The following is a 19,079-nucleotide window of genomic DNA, read 5'->3' on the forward strand; positions in this document are numbered from 1 at the left end:
ATATATAGTTTTTTTAAATCAGGTGTACATTATTCACCTTTAAGTAAAAGAGTCATTGTGTGTATAGAAGTTATCTTCCACATTTGTATGTTATTGGCGATTTCAGTGTTAGACGTTAGTCCCCCTGGTCCTTAATTCTTAGTCATGTGACCTTGCATTAGTAGTAGAGGGGCACGTAAGCCTGCTTGATTTTACAGGCGATCCTGGTTTAAGGATGTTGAAGGCTGCTGTGGATGGTTTCTTGAGCCCAGATTGAAGAGAGGCTGCTTTCTGAGGGGAATGCAGCAAGCAGAAAACCAACAGAACATAGATATTTGCTTTTAAAATAGTTGTTAAAGAAAATCTCTCTCTCCTGGAACATTTTTTTAAATTGGATTTGTGGGTTTTATGGCTTTACAAATAACCTTAAATCCTTTTAAAATGCTGTTGCCCGATACCACATAGGTACAATTCTATAAACTCAACATGTGCCAAACTGAAATCGGCACAAGTATTCTGATTGTTTAGTGAGGTTGCCAAAGTATTTGAACCAGTAAGCCTTTACCTTTTGTTGAGTAGCATCTATACTTCCGGTTGGTTCCATGTTATATGCCATATTATTGCATTTGCATTTATTTTAATAAATGTAAACAGATGATGGGTATGGTACTCTTACTGCTGTCTCTTTGCACCTCTGGGATTGGAATCTGGCTGCAGCTTTGTGTTGAGTGTAGCTTGTACCTTTCCCCTCTGTTTTGGATCATTGCACCCACAATTGGGTAAGCAGTCATTAAACATGGATGAAAGCGTTATTTGGCTTCTGAATCTGCTCTGTTTTGTTAATATATGACATAGTGGCTTTTGAAAGTAATGATGGATGCCATTGTATATTTTTTGTATTAATCTTTTTTTTCCCACCATCTATTCATCTTGGTTTCCATTTTGTATTGTAGGAATCAGATCTGTTGTGCTCATTTAAAATGCATATTCAGTTTTAAAAGCAGTTTCTCGCTGGGAAATGTAAATTAGTCTAGTGAATTCAGTCAAACTCCGCGGCTGTGTGGAGATGGACGCCCCAAGACCACTTCTTAAAAACTGTTCATGGAAATTAATTTTCAGAGCCTAGGTTATCTTTCAATTTCATGTTTTTGCAAATGGCCAAGAAGTGTTTGCGGTCTGTTTTTGTCTTCAGCAGGATCTTTCTGATAAAGAGCTCACAGTCCTTGACCCTTCCATGCCTCCAGACACATATAACAGGGCACTCAGTCAGATCTACCTTATGTCTGATGTATACTTCTGGAATTGGAAATAATCTGTGATTTAGGAAGGAAGAGAGATTATTTACCCTCTCCAATGAACTGTTGGAGGAGAGCCATTGTTAGATGTTTGGTTTTGTCCTTGATGCTGATTTTTTTTTTTTGTCGTCAGGGATCACAAATCTTGTATAATATATGCAGTAGCAAAATCCTGATTATGTATTAGAAGGTATGGTTTGATATAAATGTTTCAGTGCGGTCTAAGGTTGAGACACCGTATCTTTCTTACTCTTTCAGATTGTGTGTACATTGAGAGCCGACGACCCAACACTCCATACTTCATATGTAGCATTCAAGACTTTAAATTGGTGAGTATCCTCCTTTGCCACTGGCCCAGAGTTTAGTTCCTTTGTAAATCCTTTTATCTCTGTGCTCTATTGTTTTGCTTAGAATGAAGGAGCTGAGCATAAAATGGAATTATTCTCTCCTTTGAAGATGTTTGGCTCTTGCCTATGAAGTAAAGTATTTGCTCTATAAAATAGTTGAACTGGGAGAAAAATGTAGTGTAACGCAGCTTGATTTTTAAATTAGTTTTTCAGTCACTCTTTGAAATAACATCATGGATTACATTTCTGGATTCTTTTACAACACAATATGTTTACTTAAGGTGGAAATGTAAAAGCCACAAAACACTATTTTGAACACTTAGCGTTTATTAAATCATACAGCCACATAAGCATATAACTTATGTTGCTGTGTATTAATTATATTGAATTTTTAAACATGAGTAGGTAGTTCAAGGATGTAAATTATGTTCACGTTGATGTCTGATGAAGATGACTGCCGATTTGGCGATCTGTGAGAACAGCAAACAGCCAAACGTAGGTTCTGAGAGATTTTCTGCTTCCAAAATGTGCCACAGTTATTTGCAGTGCTTCAAGAAAGATCTTGAAAAATGCAAGTCAAGACTATTAAAAAAATATGATGATAAAAGCAGCCTACTCACTAATTCCTCAATGCCTGCTGATACAGCCTATGCACTGGCCTGGACATGTCATTGACAAATGGAACTTGTATTTTGTATCTTTTGAATAAATGTTACAAATTTTAGGCTTGCCATGGGAGTTTGTGGTGATATTTGGCTCCTTGTAGAAGAATTAAAAAAAAAAAAAATAATGTGGTGAACCTTCTGTTCACTTGGTGATATCTAGAGCCTGGTACATATTTTCCTTTCAAATTGCTGCAAAAGACAGCCTGCCCCTTCTCTACAAAATTCCTGAGAAATTAAAATTTGTGGGATTCATGGCTTTACAAAAAACATAAATCTTTTAAAGACTGTCTCGCTCCTTTGAATAGGTATTGCAATATAAAATCAACACATTTTGGGGGACTGAAGTGGACAGAAAAAACTCTAAACTGATTACCTTTAACTGCGTGAGTAAAACTCTGGTAAAGTATTTGATACTTTTTTAAGGTGAGAAGATGAAAATAAGAATAACGAACCAATGCAAAGGGAAGAGGACATGTGACAAAAACACACTTCACACTTGGCTTATACAGCTCATTGTCATTTGTCTGATTCATATGCTGTAATAACACTAAAGCTCTACTGTTCATAAGCTATAGTGTGCCAGCTCCTCAAAGAAGTTTAATATGAAAATTAAGCACTTCTTATGTCCTTATTCCTGTGATCTGGCTCCAGATTATTTTTAAGTTCCAAGAGCAGGATACTGATTAGCATTCTTCACTGTCACCAACACAGCTGAATAAGCCGGTGTTACTGCAGATTGGTAAAGGTAGTTACCTTTGGGACATTGAGTGCTTACACCATGCAATGAAAATAATTATTTGCTAGCTGATACTTTAGAGGTTTCAATTGTAGTTTGTTACAAGTTTCTCCTCTTTCAATTTTGTGGGTATTAGATGGTTGACATTTTTAAAATGTAAAAATATTTGAATCCAGCTTGCACACTTAATCAGAGGTATGTACCTGCAAAGTATTTGGCAAATAACTTATGATCAGTGTCACTTTATTAGCATGCGATGGGTCTCCTGTAGAACAAAATGCAACCGCAGGCCTCATTGATAGGCAAATCTGATAACATGACAGCTGAGTGTGGCAATTTTTTTGTTTGTTTCTTATTAATGCACACTGCTTAGGACAGCATACTGTTTATGGGGTGTTTGTGTTTCAGTGGCATGCATGTGATGTCTGAGTCAGGGGTATTGCAACTCTGTTGGCCCTAGTGTATCTCATGGTTTGTCTCAGCACCTTGTCATGGACTGTCTTCCCTGCTGTCCAGGAGAGACTCAATCTAATTCAGGCATGGGTGCATCACATTGTAGGTATATTTAAGGTCAATACTAAGGCTAACTTTAAAAATCATTGAGAATTAATCATTTACACTGCATTTTGCATTTCTTATGAGGTAAGACTACACTTTGTGTATGTGTGTGTGGGTTTGCACAGACCACATTTGAGGACCAAATTGTCCCCAAAGTGTAGTAAAACCTGAAATTTCCTTACTTTTTGGGACATCTTTTGAGGTCCCCATTTGGATAACCTGAGTTTTATTAAAAAAATCTGTGAACGTGTGTGCGTGTGTGTGTTTGCATGCATTGAGATCATGATGATCATGAGCAGTACCAGTGGGTCAGTTTATTAGGGTTGTCAGTAAATGTGTCTCTGCGTGTTGGTATAAACATTTCTCAGAGGAACTGATGTAGAATCTTAATTAGCTGCAGTGTTTATCTTAAGTTGTTAAAATAGATGAGCTGTGCTTGATAAAGGAATCTGTTAGGATTACCTAGTTTTCCTGTTGATATTGAATTAAATTGATAAGCTGACTCTTATGTAATTAAGAATCTATATATGTACATATGATTTATAAACTTTGTGAATTGTATTAACTACAGACAATACTGCAAAAGTGATTTCTCTTGAACAGTGTGTGCTGTAATTCAGAAATGAACAAACACATGAAGTATCCCCTCATTAAATACCAGTTTTTGTTCCTCTTTCCCTCCCTTTTCTTAGGTTTCTGTTTGGGTTTGATAACACATATAGTTAATTTTCCAAAGCGCTGAAAAATATTTAAATTTTCATGGAAAGTTTCGTCGAAGATTTTTCTATGCTGCCTTCTGCATTACTGTTTGTGCTGTCAATGTACATTTTAAATTTTGATTCAGCTAGACAAAAGCTCAAATGGTAAATAAGACCAAAATAATGTGCTATGTGCCTTGTTTGTATGTTGGTTTTGAGAAGTGCTATATATGTAAATATAAATGCAAATTGTCTGCCATATCACATGCAGTGCCTTTGGCTCTTCACTGACCTAAACTATCATTTTCAAGTACATTTCCACATTAATTTGCCGTTTCTGTGCAAACTTTGTCATTTCCAAATCAGAGAACAAGAATACCAATGCCCTAACCTGACTGAAATTTCAAAATTGGAGCAAATGTTTAGAACAAGCATAGGTACAATGCTCATGTCACTGTCAACATATAAAGAAATGGTTATAGGCTTAAGCTTAGTGGCCACTTCATTAGTTGCCTAAGAGAGTACCAGTAGGAACCATTTTCTCTCCAGAAACGCTTTAAGGGTTGATGAGCTGTGTGTTCAGACTGTACAGTGAGCTTTAACTGCATCTCGAAAGGTCAGTGTTTATTGAGCAGAGCAGCTGCAGCTACTTCTGTATCGTGGAAATTGCAGCTGTTAAAAATGGATTTTTGGCTTCTCTCGCTTTGCTTTGTGGTCCTTCTCATTGCCTATCATGTCTTTCAATCAGACAGTAGAAGTGATCTTAAGAGCAGCACGTCTGTGTTAATCTCATGTCTTCTTTAAATGCTGCCCTCTGTCTGAATCTTTGTCGGCTCAGGGGTGTTTTTTCTGCATGAGAAATATGGACACATTAAACAAAAAGCTGACCTGTTCCTCTAATGCACTTGCACTGCCTTTGAACATTGATCTCAGGCTGCAGTGTCACTTTTATTTAAACATTTCAGGTGCTGCTTACTTTTAATGCTGATTACATATTCTGTCATTAGTGAATTTACATATTATTAAATGCTACATATTTACTTTGGCTCACCTTTCTGCTGCATCTTACTTTGATGACTCGCAGCTGATTAAATGTGTATCGCCCACCCCGGCTAGTTATTGCCCTATCTGCACTGCAGTAAAGTGTTTGCTTATGGGAGTTTTGTATCTGATGCAGTTGAACCTCCATTCAAGGAAGCATTGTAATTCCTCGCAGTCTGTGTTGCATGAACTGCAGCAGCTGCTTTCCGGTGGGCCAAGTATAGGAGAAGTTCCACGTGATGTGATGTGCAGAGCGTGTCTCTGATGTGCATGAACGTGGATTGATTACTGCTTCTAAGAACAATTAGAAGTAAGCTGATCATAAGCTGATGAAATTCAAATGGGTGGGTCATAATTATTTCCCCCCCCTCCATGTTATGGAGGCCAAGATGTTAAAATGCTTATCTTTATAGGGTGCTGGGATAAGGGCAGGAAAGGAGGCAGAGTTACAATCAAGGTGAGTCTCAGTGTGGTCTGTGGTTAGGACAAAAAAAATCTAGACGGAAGTGGATAGTTCCACTGGGATCCTCCTGACCAAAGAGAACATTTTCATAAAGCTTGTGAAAGCAGGATCAATATCAGAACCTTGATCTGGGCTAAATTATTAAACAGAACCTCTTTTCTGTTTCACTAGCTGGGCTTTACCTTCCTGGCTGCTGCTCTGTCGATGGCTATTGTGATTGTATGGTATGCCATTCCAATGCATTCAGGCTCTGCCCTTTAATGTCAGCCTTTCTTCTGGCTAATTGAAGTGTTCAGTTGCACCAGTATTAGGTACATTTCTAATCTGCTGTCATAACCACCTTCTAAACTTATCATCCCTTTCAGTGTGGTTTATTAAAATGGCTCATAAAGACTTATGAAAGAGGCTCTATCTTAGGCAGGTAATTATGAGGTAGTAGACTTCTAAGCCATTGAGAATAATTACAAAGATTTTAATCTATATTTAAACATTTGTTAATATAGACAGTATTAAAGATGGGGATTTAGAAGGATACTTTGCGCATAAGTCTCAAGACAATTTACTTCAACTAAGTTTTTTGTCTCATTGTTTCAGTGCTGCTTGCTTCAAGCTTTAATTACATAAGTGTCAAGTTCAGTCTCATGGTATAGCCCTTGTCCTTATAGAGTACATATTGCAAATCAAATCCTCTGATAGCCTGTGGTACACCAAACTGCGTATTATTGCCACCTCTGTTAAAATTCATCAAGCTGCAGTGTGTGTGTTTGTGTTTGTGTATCCATACATGTATATACGTATATACATAATATGTATATGTATATACTAGGGCTGTCAAAATTAACGGGTTAACGCGGATTAATCCATCATCATGATTAATCTGATTAAAATTTTTAACGCAATTAACCCATCTGCAGCGCAGAATAACTCAAAATCCCTGAAATCTTTGTCAACCCATTTCGGTCAGTTTTGATGCGTTCCATTTGCCCTCGGAACTCATATTCCGAGTCGTATTTCAGAGTTTTGAAGCTGGAAGTGACGACATGCGCACTCCCGTTTCTCGGAGATCCGAGAAATATCTCAGAGCAGCACAGAGGATCCCGAGTTCAGAGTCCAAGATGGCTGCGCCCTTTATCAACAGAAGGGAAAGTTGTAGTTTTATACTGTTTAAGCACTACTTCTCATTTGTGGCTCATTAAATCGGTCGCACACACGATACCGTCCAACTTATCTGTGGACGTGTTGCTTCAGGGTTTTATACGTAAAGCACCGCCCGTAATGTGTTATCAACTGATATTTCTAACAATGGCAATAAATCGGGCTAGAATTGGATTTCATGATTAGTCTGATTATTTGTCGGATTTACGGTAGTTCGGCTAATTGTAAGTGAACAAAGATAATGACCATTTAAACTGAGGTACCTTAAATCCGACAAGTTGTCCGGCTAAGCAAAAAATCTTGCTTTTTGATATGGGTCCATGGTATTGCACTCCTGTGGCAGATGGAATGCATCCAACTCGTGTTCAAGATGTTCAATAAACATGTTAAGTGCATATATATTCCCTTTTTTCTTGAGTTTGTTTGCTCATGCAAAAACGAAATGTGATTAATGTAGATTAAAAATGAATGATATTTAATCGTGATTAATCAAAATTAATCCACATCAACCCTGTGATTAATCTGCTTAAAAATTTTAATTGTTTGACAGCACTAGTATATACGTATATACATATATATGTATATACGTATGTGTGTGTGTGTGTGTGTGTGTGCGTGTGTGTGTGTGTGTGTGTGTGTGTGTGAGAACACAATATAATGGTGCTTGTTTTCTAGTCAAAACAATTCACTTGATTTATTCTGAAGGGAAGTCTTTGAACTTCCAGTTCTTTCTGGGCTAGATCTGATTGTTTCAGAGGTGATTTAAAGCATGATTTTAACAGCATTAAATTGTAGATGCCTCTGATTAAGCTCTGCATGAAAACATTCCCTTTGGCCCTGTTAGTAGTCAAGCCATGATTTTCACAGTAGTAGACCTAGAAAAAGGACACATTTTCTCTAGTTTCTACCCTGTAAAGAAAGAGATGCATGATTACAGTGCTTTTCTAAGTAATGTGACGACAGTTTGATACAATTGACTTGCAGAATTTACATTATCTTGAGGTGCAATACCTAAAATGCGTTTTTAACTCAAATCTTGCAAATTTTTATGCATGCACTTTGTATGCTTCTACTTAAAACAATAAATCCAAAACACATTCATTAGTGCATTTTTGTCTATGCATGCATATGTACTATAACACCCAATAGTAATCTATTGATTGAGCACTGATTTGTGTCTGACACTACCATCTTATTTGACACACTTTATTGGTAGATAATAGCAAGTTCTGTTTGACTATAGGTTACTTCAGGTACATTTAATCTTTTTTTATAGATATTTCAAATAATTCCGATGTGATCTCATGCAGCTCTGAGAATAGAAAGCTTTAAGTCTCAAAAGCTAGAGAGTGTGCTGGTCTTTTGTTCTGCCTGAGCTCATAATTAGCTTAGGCTGTTGACTGAGTTTGCACATTTTCTCTTAAACATGACTGAAGCCCCTATTTCTTTTTTGTGGAATATATGGATGGAAAGAGGAACATCAGCTGGTGAGAAACAAAAAAATTAGTTATTGTTTATAAAGGAAAAAGATATGTGCTTAAACAGTCTTTAACCTTAAAGACCATTTTTCTTAATGCAGGTTGTGAATTATGATGCAGGACTAAGGGGAATCTACTTGATTGTTTGTGTTCCCATTTATACAACAGAGGCATACCATTAACAACTTTCTTCTAAAGGGTGACCTCGACACCTCACCCAAGCCACATTCACCCACTGGTGACACAAAAGAAATGGTCCGTAATCAAATCAAAATCTTGTGAAACTAGCTATGCGTTAAGTAGCTACATATCCCAAAAGTCCAATCTGATTTTATGTATATGTCTATCAAACTGGATAGTGGAGTAGGCTCCAATTTTGTTTAATGCATTTACTTCATTATTTTTATTTCTTCCCAAATAGGTAGTAATATCTCATCTAAGTTTTTAATTATTTTGTGTTCCTTTTTCTGACGAGTGTATCTAACAAGCGAATTATATGCAATGATGCTGTTGTGAACATGCAATTCCCCCATTCTGCTTTTTAAATTATATTATGGAGCATATAAAATGAAATATAGCTTTGGCAGTAAATGTTGAGTCCAAATTGGAACAGTTCCAAATGGAATGGTTCCCTTTATCTGTTTTTGTGCTTTTTTTTTCCTCCATTGGTTAGCTACAAATTGAGAGAGACTTGAATAAATCAATAGCTTGTAGCTGCAGCTTTTTAAATTGGCTTTCATGTGCTTTGACCTAGTACTAATTATTTAGTGACGGTTTTTAGCATCTCACATTGATTTGCATGTTTTTGCCTTTGCAATAATGAATTTAAATGTTACTGCATTGTGATTTTTTTTTTATTTTGTGTCATTAATTACAGGAAATGCACAGCCTTGTGTGTGTTTATTTGAAAAGAAGTATGGGAATTGTACCATTTTTTCGTTCCTTATGTATGTCTGTTATACATCTGAATACTTTAGCCTTTATCTGAAGCATTAATTTTCTCGTTGTTCTGTGCACAATTTATAGTTCACAAGTCAGTCAGCATGTTTCGGTTTGAGTGAGATCAGCTTAAGATCAATTCAAATCTTTTCTTTCCATTTCAACATTCGGAATATATTTAAGTGACCAGCATAGTGTAATGACCACAGCATTGTCTTCTGTGCTGGCTGTGAATGAGGTGCTTTTGGGCAGCAGGCTAGAACGTGGTTATGGTCATTTTGAAAGCTACATCAGTCTAATCGGGGAGGTGATAACTTTTTTTTTTTTTTGTGAAGCTTTAGTTCGCTGGAAATCTGATTTGTACGGTTTAAACCAATAATTTTCCATATTTCGATTAATGGGTTCTGGTGATGAACTGTCAAATGAAACATTGGCTCAGCACATTGGCAAATCGCGATCCTGACTAAAGCAAGAATGCGGCCACATAAATCCAAATACGGCCAATTTAATCGTTATTCTTCCATACAAAGTACATTATAGTTAGCTGCTTTTAGAATATTATATATATATAAAAAAAACAAACTTCTCAGTTCTCAGACTGTAATCAGTTTGTAATCGCAATAGGAATCTGCTTTACACACAAGCCACTGACATACAGCCTTCCTTTGTCCTCTCAAGAAAGATTAGTGCTTCTCCTCTTTTATTTTGGATTATATATCACTAATGCTTTATTTCATGTTGTGTTTTTCTCAAGATATTGAAAAGTAAGGAGGAAATGGCAATTTTCCCTATCAAGGCCTATTCACGATGGTGTGCACGAGCCATTATATTCAAAAGGCAAGGTGTGCTTTTTAAACACCTTGTTGGCTTGAAAGAGCATATACTGCGGTGCACACGTTATTCTTACTTAAGCACTGTGGCCGACACTAGCTGCACGCAATCAATAAGGTGTAGAATTTTGGCAGTGAAATTTGTGTTAAGTGCGTCCATATTGTGTAGAGTTAATGGTTTGTTTTTCTTCTGCATGGTGGCTGTGAGCCAAGTGGGCTGGACTCAGACTAACAGTCAGTAGCTTTTATTTCGTTTCGCTCTGCATTCCATCAGTGATTTCAGTTACGAGCATAAAGTCTTTGTTCTGAGCAGATCCATCATCAGACTCCACTATGATTCATTCTGACCCGGTTCATGGCTAAGTATTAATCATGCAGTGGGTCCCTCCTCCTCTCTGCATAGTAAATTAGTTAAGGCTTACCGGTAAATATTGGTACTCTGCTTGTTTCTGGGCCCTCTGTAGCTATTGCAATGTCTCTTGATGTGGTCGATGGATTTCACATTCGGATAATATGGGACAAATCATGTCCTGTATTAGTTCAGAAATGAACACAGTATTTTATTTTTTAATACAGGATAATCCCACAATATACAGGATGGGTGACAACTCAGAAGTGAACTTTTTCCGCCTTTAGTTTTATAAGCTCAGTCATGCTTTAAACTAGTCAGGATGAAAAGTAAAGAAGCAGAAATGATCTGTGGTGTGCCTCAGTATGCCTGCTGGTTCTTTTCTCTTCTACAGCCTGATACAAATAAAGCTGATAATTTATTGATCAGCACACCAATCAAAAATTCATATAAATGGCATAAAAAGTATTTAAGTAAATACATCAATATACAGCTAATAGAATGTAGGTGAATAATAGGTCATTTTACTTTATTTGCATTTTATTAATGTGTATCATTGTGAGGAGTGGGAGAAATGAGAATGTTTATCTCTAGCGGGGAAAAAAAACTCTGCCTTCAGTCTCTTTAGAATTGCGCGTCTGAAAGATAAACACTGTAGTCTGAGACAGATTCAAGAGCGAGTAGAAATGCTTCCAAATTCGACACAAGACTGAGTAATGGAAAATGTGGCCTCAAGACTAAGACCAGACTTGAGTACTGCAACACTGGTGATGTCCACCGCTGTGCCACCCTCAAATGCCGTCTAGGGTTAGAGAGTTGTTTGTCACCTGGCTTCATGTCATCCCCCCTAATTGCCCAGAATGCATTTTGGGTAAATGCTTCCTCTGGAGAGCAGTGACGGGAGTCACTATGTTAAATCATTGCATTTTTCAAAGGATTGTCATGATCAAGTATATGCATGGAGTGACACTGGCAGACAATGCAGGTGTAGTATTAATGTAGACAACTGCCTTTGTGGGGTACAGCTTTTCCGGAAGAGAGCTGGAAATTAGTTCTGCGTTTTTTTTTGCCAGAGAGAAAATTAAGGTGGAAACAGCAGGAACATCAAACATGCAACAGCACAGTTACAAGATGAAAAACACACATGGTTGCTTTAGTTTTTACAGACCTATAAACTATAAATTAGAGGTCTTTTTACTCTTTAATAAAAGCACTAGTGTTAATCTCTCTGTAAATATTCATCTGTAGGTATATAACGTGTGAAGTTTGAAGTTCATATGAATAACCGTGGTTCATAAATCAATTGTATTGGTCACCTAATGACTATCTAATAAACTGCTAATTGCAGGTCCCAGGAACCTTCATTTGATGGACACTTAAGCATGTTAAACAGCTTTGTGGGGTGAGGACACCAACAAGATGGAGGAGAACAAACCTCCCTTAGCCTTTGCTGGTCTGGTTTCTGCTCTGTCATCATTCTGTTAACCTTTCATACCACACGTACCATTTACCAAATAATTCCATTGTCTTCAACAAAATGTTGCTTCTATTTTTTTTCGTTTGGTGGTTTTTAATGTGTGAATGGTGTAGTGTGGGTTTCTTTATACCTATGCATGTATAGCTTGTGTTGACTGTAATAACGCATTTTGTATTAATGCCACATTATGTAATAGCGTGACAATGTTACAATTTTCCATTAGATAAATTAAGGTAAAATTTACAAGGGTCAGTTTCCTGAAACCATGCCGCTAAGTAGTTATCTTGTTCTTAAACACCCATTAATCAACGAATGATCTTATCGAAGCCCATTGTAACTAAAGTAGTTTGTAACCTCATTTATAAAATAATGAGTGATCTGACCCACTCGTTATTTTCTTTCTTTATTATCATTTGCCTGCTATTCTGTCACAGACACAGTAGTTACCTGAAATGGATCGCAAAAACACGCTGTTGCTCTTTTTTGGACAATGTGATGATGATGATACTAGGTTAATGTTGGAATATTAAGTTATAACGTAGGCTATACATTTTACATTTTGTCGTGTTATTAGGTAATGCGATGTTATTACATAATGCGTTGATACGTTGACCAAATGACTGGCGATTTAATCCCTCAAATTCATTGCCCTAGTAAATCAATATGTTTTAATTGATGGTGATGTTAATGTATGACATGAATTATTGAACAGAAGAGAGGTGAAGCAGTCACTCGAGGGTGGTATGTATTAACAAAGTAGGGTCATCGTGAGGGATTATTGTGAGAACATCTGTATCCTGTAGGTCGCACCATGAATTGTATTGTATTATATTAAGAGATCATGTTTTCAGTTCTTGGCAGACGGAGAGGAGTAGCCCAGTTATTCTTCAATCCTGTAAAGGGAGTAGGAATCCCGGAAAGGACAATGGAAGCTGATCAGATTTGCTTCTTTCTGAATATGCTGAGCAATCAGCAGAGCACCTCCTACTGAGCCCAGAACAGCTGCTGCTGCCACCCTAAGCCCCGAATCTGTAACACATTTCATTGCATGTCATCTAGCCTGAGAGAGAGTCTGTGCGCCGCCCTGCCAAAATGGCACCGAGCAGCTCCTGCAGCCAGCTGAGAAAATCACGGCGGCACATCATCAACATGACGGCATGTGGCAGAATACCAATGGGGAGAGGGGTCCGCAGTCCTGCTCTCAGCTCAGCACGCTCCACTGAATGTGCTGAACGATTTACTCTGGCTTAAACAAAGCTTCTCATTTCCTGCCTTACATCGCTCAGGCAGGGCCGCCACTGCTCTGCGGTCACAGCCTTTTTGTCGCGATAAGCCATCCAGGTGTGCTGCAGACTCTCCATCTCACGGTCCTCCTCGGTCCCCCATGGTTCCCCTTTTCCACACCATCCTTCCCGCTGTATGGCTCTGTGTTCCTGGGAAGGGCGATTTCATTCATGCCGAAGTAACACGCAACAAGATTTTTGTCATTAATGCTGGTATTTAGGAAGCTAAAAGGGGAAAATGTATATGTGAGATTTCTTGAATGCTTCCATATATTACATATATATTCCATGGTGCTGTTGCCCTTCCTTGGGAGCGAGTTGCTCAGTTGGGGGTATTTAGGCTTGTGTGTGTTGGGGAGCATTTTACTACTTCAGTCACTAGCAAAGTAGCAGTTAATTGGCTTACAAATGTAGCACCCTTTGCAGACGAGAGTATATGAGCGAATCGCCATTTTTAGTGTCTATGGTGTCTTCTTGATACCCTACTAGGCTGCAGGTGGGCTTCTTCTCCACCCAATGGTTGCTGCTCAGCACATTTGGCTCAATTTGAGGGCTGGTGTTTTTTTCTGCAGCTATTGCTTGTGTGCATTGATCTTTTAAAGTGCCTCGTGTCAGGCTCCTGTTGTACAGGAATAAGAGCCTCTGATCTTCAGGTTGTTGATAGCCATTGTGAGTTGTTTTGGTTCCTCTCAACTGTGCAACAGAAGCTGCTTTGAAAACCGCTGTGTTGAAATGGAAATAGTATGTTTCTCTTTATGCCGGTTGCTTTCATGCACATTTATGTTACTCTGGCTATATGGATAATTACAAATTAAATTTAGTTAGATACCAAGTAGGTCATGATTATTTTAGACAACGTACAGATTATTTGGCAGATCATGTTTTTCTTTAATGATTTAGCTTTGTATAGAAACAGCCAGATGAGTCACTGTAAACATTTTAGTGCTGGTGCAGGCAGCCAAATGCAGCCTTTGTCTCTGTTAAATTAAATCCGTATTAATACATTGATTTCTGGCAGTGTTTAAATGTTTCATTTTAAGACATACTGTGTATGATGCTTGCAAGCAAAAATCTGCTGAGTAGTTATGATCTTATTTACACGTATTTTCGGTGGTAATGGAGGACCTGGTCTGATGGGCCCCGAGATTGACGCAGTTGCCCTTTTTGTTGTGAAAGTTACATGAGTCACCCTCAAACAGCCCATACTGGTGATGCATGGGAAAGAACTTCTCTTTAGGTCTGTACTATAGCAGTTAATCACAGGTTCCTTCAGGGCTACTAAACACATCAAACGTGAGAGGGGAACCGGGGAGTTTAGACAAGGGTGGTAGAGGGGTTGGCTGTGGTGTTACATTGGAAATATCCTGCTTTGAACTAGCTAATGCTCACCAAATCCAATACAGCGCCAGGATGACAGATGGGCTGATTGTCTTCAAAGCAAGTGGAGATTTAATATCTAAACGGCACAGTGCGAAAACTGCAGCGTGCTGACAGCACTGGCAACCCAGCTGGAGCTGCCCCCTCTCTCCATTTTTCTTTCCTGATGGGAGGAGATAACATGCAGGTTGGGGGCAGGGGCTTTTGCTGGGAAAGAAATGACTTGTAATTAACACTTGTGTACCATTATTAATTTCAGTCCTGTCATGGGCCCGTAAGATGTGCTACAGCCTAATAAGCTTTTGTTGTTCGCTTTTGTTTTCCTATCATTCCTGGAATGCACTTAACCCATTCCCAGAGCTGTTCGCTTCACAATTTTTCCTTTGCGTTCCCTATCCGCATTGGGGGTATGCAAATTGCGATTCCCCTTTGCTCACATATGGAAACACCCTGACTGGCTTAATTTATCTAAGCATTTTAGGTTTCAGTATGATTTATGTATTTTGAGAGGGATGAGAGCAGCAGATACTGCTGCCTTGGTTTGCTGAACCACTGAGGGAGCATTAACAGATAGGTATACTGAAGTGCTTAGCTGCTGAAATTCTCTGTTATTGTACATTGTCCCAGACAAAGAGGCAGCAGATCAATGAAAATATATGCTGTGTTTGTTTCTGCAGGCTGACTACAAATTTTATGATGTTTTGCTTTATTTGTCAAGCTCTTTCATAAAACCACACATTTATTATAATATAGTGACCTTTAATCCTTCTGGAGTACTCTGAAATACCCATCAAAACTAATTGTTTAATTTTTTATCCCAATTTCCATGTATCACTGCATAAATGTATTATTGCGTATCTAGTCCTTATTGCACAAAAATGGCTTCAGGGTACAGAATAATTCTTCTTTACTAGGAACAGTGACTTGTGCATTTTTCCACTTGCAGGCACAGCCTTAAGTAAAAATGTTTCAAGCATTGAAAAATCAATACCCAGAAGTAACTGATGTGCTTGTCCATTGATGGATTGAAACATTACCTTCCGTGGCCTTTTGTTGAATACCTGCTCTGACTGTAATTTCTTAATGTTGAATCTGCAGGGTAAAACGTGACATGGGAATGTTTGTTTTACTCGTGGGTGTATCTGCTCTGCCGTGCTCTATCTGCTCTATATTCATCCTCACAGGAACATGACAATCTACTCATCAAGAGTGAGCTTTCCTTGTGTAGATGTGACCTCTAAAAAATCTCTTGGATTTGCAGTGTAATGTGTTTAATGTTCAGCACTATTCACAGCTTGGCTTATTTTAACCCAGTTTCCACTGAGTGCAAAGTTAATTGTAATGCTACAAATCTGCAGTTTCAGTTCATCAGAATGTTTGCTTGTGCGTATTATTATTATTGTTATCATTATTATTGTAGTTGTGGCAGTAGTTTTGTTGTTGTTCTTATTATCCTTATTCTTATTATTAACAAGAATATGTTTTCTTAACATCCTTCACCTCCTGTAGTTATATGTGACAGCATGTGATAAATCTTTCCTAGCACTGCTAACAGCTTTGCTAAGTGCAAAGGTAACTGTGCAAATACAGAGAAGCCCAGCCATAAAAAAGCCAATGACAAACTCCGAATAGGAGACGTGCCTGTGGTGCTCTTGGCTCTGGTCCTCCAGCTCACAAATAAGCTTTTTAACGCACATTATGGGGGGTTATTCCCCACCAATGAATGTGCCTACTCATAGATATTCATGGTAGAAGGGCCTGTGAATTAGGTTCCAGATTAAGACCTCACTCCAGCCCACACATCCCCAGCTGGTGGTAGGAAAGGAGGGATAGGCACTAGCCGAAGGATGGGGAGTCACATGAGAAGCCCCCAGGATGGGGGGGGGGGGGCTTCTGCTCCATGCATTTGGGGACGTGCTAATCAGTTTGTCATTGTCATTGTAATGGCTGAGGGCTGCTGCTTTGTTTCTGCTTAAGAGGACTTATCTCCATAATTTGATTCTGGGCAATGATCTAGTCTGTGCAACATGCAAACATAATTAGGGTTTAATAATGGAACAGTCATTTCCATTTGACAGATTTGGTATAAGAAAGGTCACAGTTTCCACCTCAAATTTATACATAAAATCGGAATGTTAGAGATGTAATTTTTGTAACTTGTTCTTTTTTTGGCATGTGACTGCATATGGTACTTCAGTGATACTTCCATTTCTTACACCTCCAGGGAATATTTCTCAGTGTCATAAAGGGGAATACTCTGTCAGTGCATTAATTTGTACGTGTGTCCTATATTACCATTTTTCATGCATTGTTTGATTTTAAAGAATTAGATCTTTTTTTTATAGAAGTTCTAGGTGGGGAAAGAATTCAATTTGCCATCAGAGGATGCATAACCCACTTTAAATATAGCCTCTATGAATGTGTAATATTTCAGAACTGTTACCTGTGAGCTATAATACTGAGTTGCAGCTGCACTGTTTTGTCACCATGTTTTATGGTGTGTGCATGTGCCGGTTAGTATGTTGTTGCTTAGAAGCTTCTGGAAACACAGACTTTATCTTGAATACATTTATTGTAGTTGATTAGGCTCTGCCTCCTTCCAGATGTTATGTTTTCTGTGTGTGTTTTTTTGTATGTAAATGAACAGACTATTCAAGGATCATTATTCTCAGTTGGTTAACAGAGAACTAAGCTTCCACTGAGCTGTGGGGCTGATGTGATATCTGGTACCTTCAAAGGAGAAGATGTTGAATCTTTTAACAATTCCTTTCTGCTTCTTATCTGTAAAGCACAGTAGTCAGAGGGGGGGGGGTGAGCTTCGGTTATGAAACCCTTCTCTAATATAATCATTTTTGAAGCGCTTTCGGATACAGTGACAAGCAGGTGTGCAGAGGATTGGAATCTGCAGTTATTTTTCACTGCCCTGCCCTGCTCTTCCGAGTGATGGTTTAACGCTCACTTAAACGTGGTAAACATCGAGTGGGTTTGTTTCAGGTCACTTAAAGCGTCCTGCTCCACGTTCTCTCTGTTCCTGAAACAGGACACTGATCTCTGACTCAGTGCTGCCACTTGCTGTTCCTTTCCATAAATCTCAAGCAACCTCCGAGATTTCCCTAGAGTCACAGCAGGGGCAGTGCTTTGCCCATATCATATCAAATAAAAGTCCACCGGATGAAACTCAGTGATGTAAAAACAATTTCAGTCCTGCGTGTATTTGTTCTGGATGTATTGGAGTCTGATATATCTTTATCTGTATATCTTGGCTGAAATGGGTTTCTGATGTTCCATCATGTTTCATTTAAATTCCACATGCATCCAGGTTTATCGTTCAGATATTTCATTGGATGGAAAAAAATACTGCATGGTAATTTTTATTTTTGTACATAGAAGAGCAAGCTAAAAATAAAACTAGCTTTTTGCAGTGATGTTAAATAAGTTCTTATTTTATTGGATGCCTTTTCCCCTATGTTACTTTCAGAGTAAACGGGACCACCTTCTCATGAATGTGAAATGGTATTACCGCCAGTCTGAGGTCCCAGACTCCGTGTACCAGCATCTGGTGCAGGACCGCAACAATGAGAATGGTGAGAAGTGCCCCTCTATTGCAGTTTGAGACCAAAAGGTTAATGTCTTCCACGTATTCCCAGATAGCAGTGATTTAACTAAGAATTCAGTGTGTGAGAAAGGTGATTCGGTGAAATTCAAATTTTCCAGTTGTTTCTTTGAGCTATGTCCAGCTGAATCCCTTTTCACAATACTGTACAGCATTGAAACTGTATTTGCTGTACATGTATCGACAGCCCGCTTCTTTTCCTAGACGTATTTGTGAGCTCTGTCAGTTTACTGGTGTCTGTGAATGGCAGGTGATGTGTTATTACTGACGAGACATTTTCTTCCAGTTTCTGGCCGTGAGCTGGTCATTACTGATCCAGTGGTGAAGAGTCGGGAGCTCTTCATCTCCGACTACGTGGACACATATCACGCTGCTGCTCTTAGGTAACCCCCCTTATTACCTCTCTTTATACAGCATGCAAAAAATGGCAGAGAGTTGAAGGTGGTATTGAGAAATGTTATGATAGACGACGATTTTGGGCAGCTTGGCAGTGCAGTGCAGTGCAGTGCACAGCTTCTCTACAGGCCCCAGAGCCTGCAATCCTGCCTCTCTTCTGTGTGCGAGTTTCTGTGTTTCTCGCTCTGTTGCTCTGGTTTCCTCCTACAGTTTAAAGGCATGCAGTTAGGTGAATTGGCATCTTTAAGTCACTAGTAATAATGTGTGTAAGTTTGCTTGCCCTGTAATGAAGCTGCCTCCCATCTGTTTTCCTACCTTGTACCTGTCCTGGGACTGGTTCCTATCCATGTACTGGATAAACACTTCGAGGATGTATAAGGCGGATGGCAGAAAACAGATA

At 38.6% G+C, this 19,079-nt stretch overlaps 1 protein-coding gene across 8 annotated transcripts in view; it reads left to right on the forward strand.

The window, feature by feature from the left end:
* Nucleotides 1–19,079, forward strand: part of LOC111853177 (arginine-glutamic acid dipeptide repeats protein-like) — a 120,920-nt gene that overhangs the window by 61,629 nt on the left and 40,212 nt on the right. For all 8 annotated transcript variants that reach the window (XM_072715014.1, XM_072715013.1, XM_072715020.1 and 5 more), the window contains exons 3-5: nucleotides 1,533–1,603; nucleotides 18,149–18,254; nucleotides 18,570–18,666. In XM_072715014.1, coding sequence (XP_072571115.1) covers nucleotides 1,533–1,603; nucleotides 18,149–18,254; nucleotides 18,570–18,666 — 274 coding nt within the window. The remainder of the gene's footprint in view (nucleotides 1–1,532; nucleotides 1,604–18,148; nucleotides 18,255–18,569; nucleotides 18,667–19,079) is intronic.

The sequence above is a fragment of the Paramormyrops kingsleyae genome, chromosome 8 (genome assembly GCF_048594095.1).
Source record: "Paramormyrops kingsleyae isolate MSU_618 chromosome 8, PKINGS_0.4, whole genome shotgun sequence".
Lineage (NCBI taxonomy): Eukaryota > Metazoa > Chordata > Actinopteri > Osteoglossiformes > Mormyridae > Paramormyrops > Paramormyrops kingsleyae.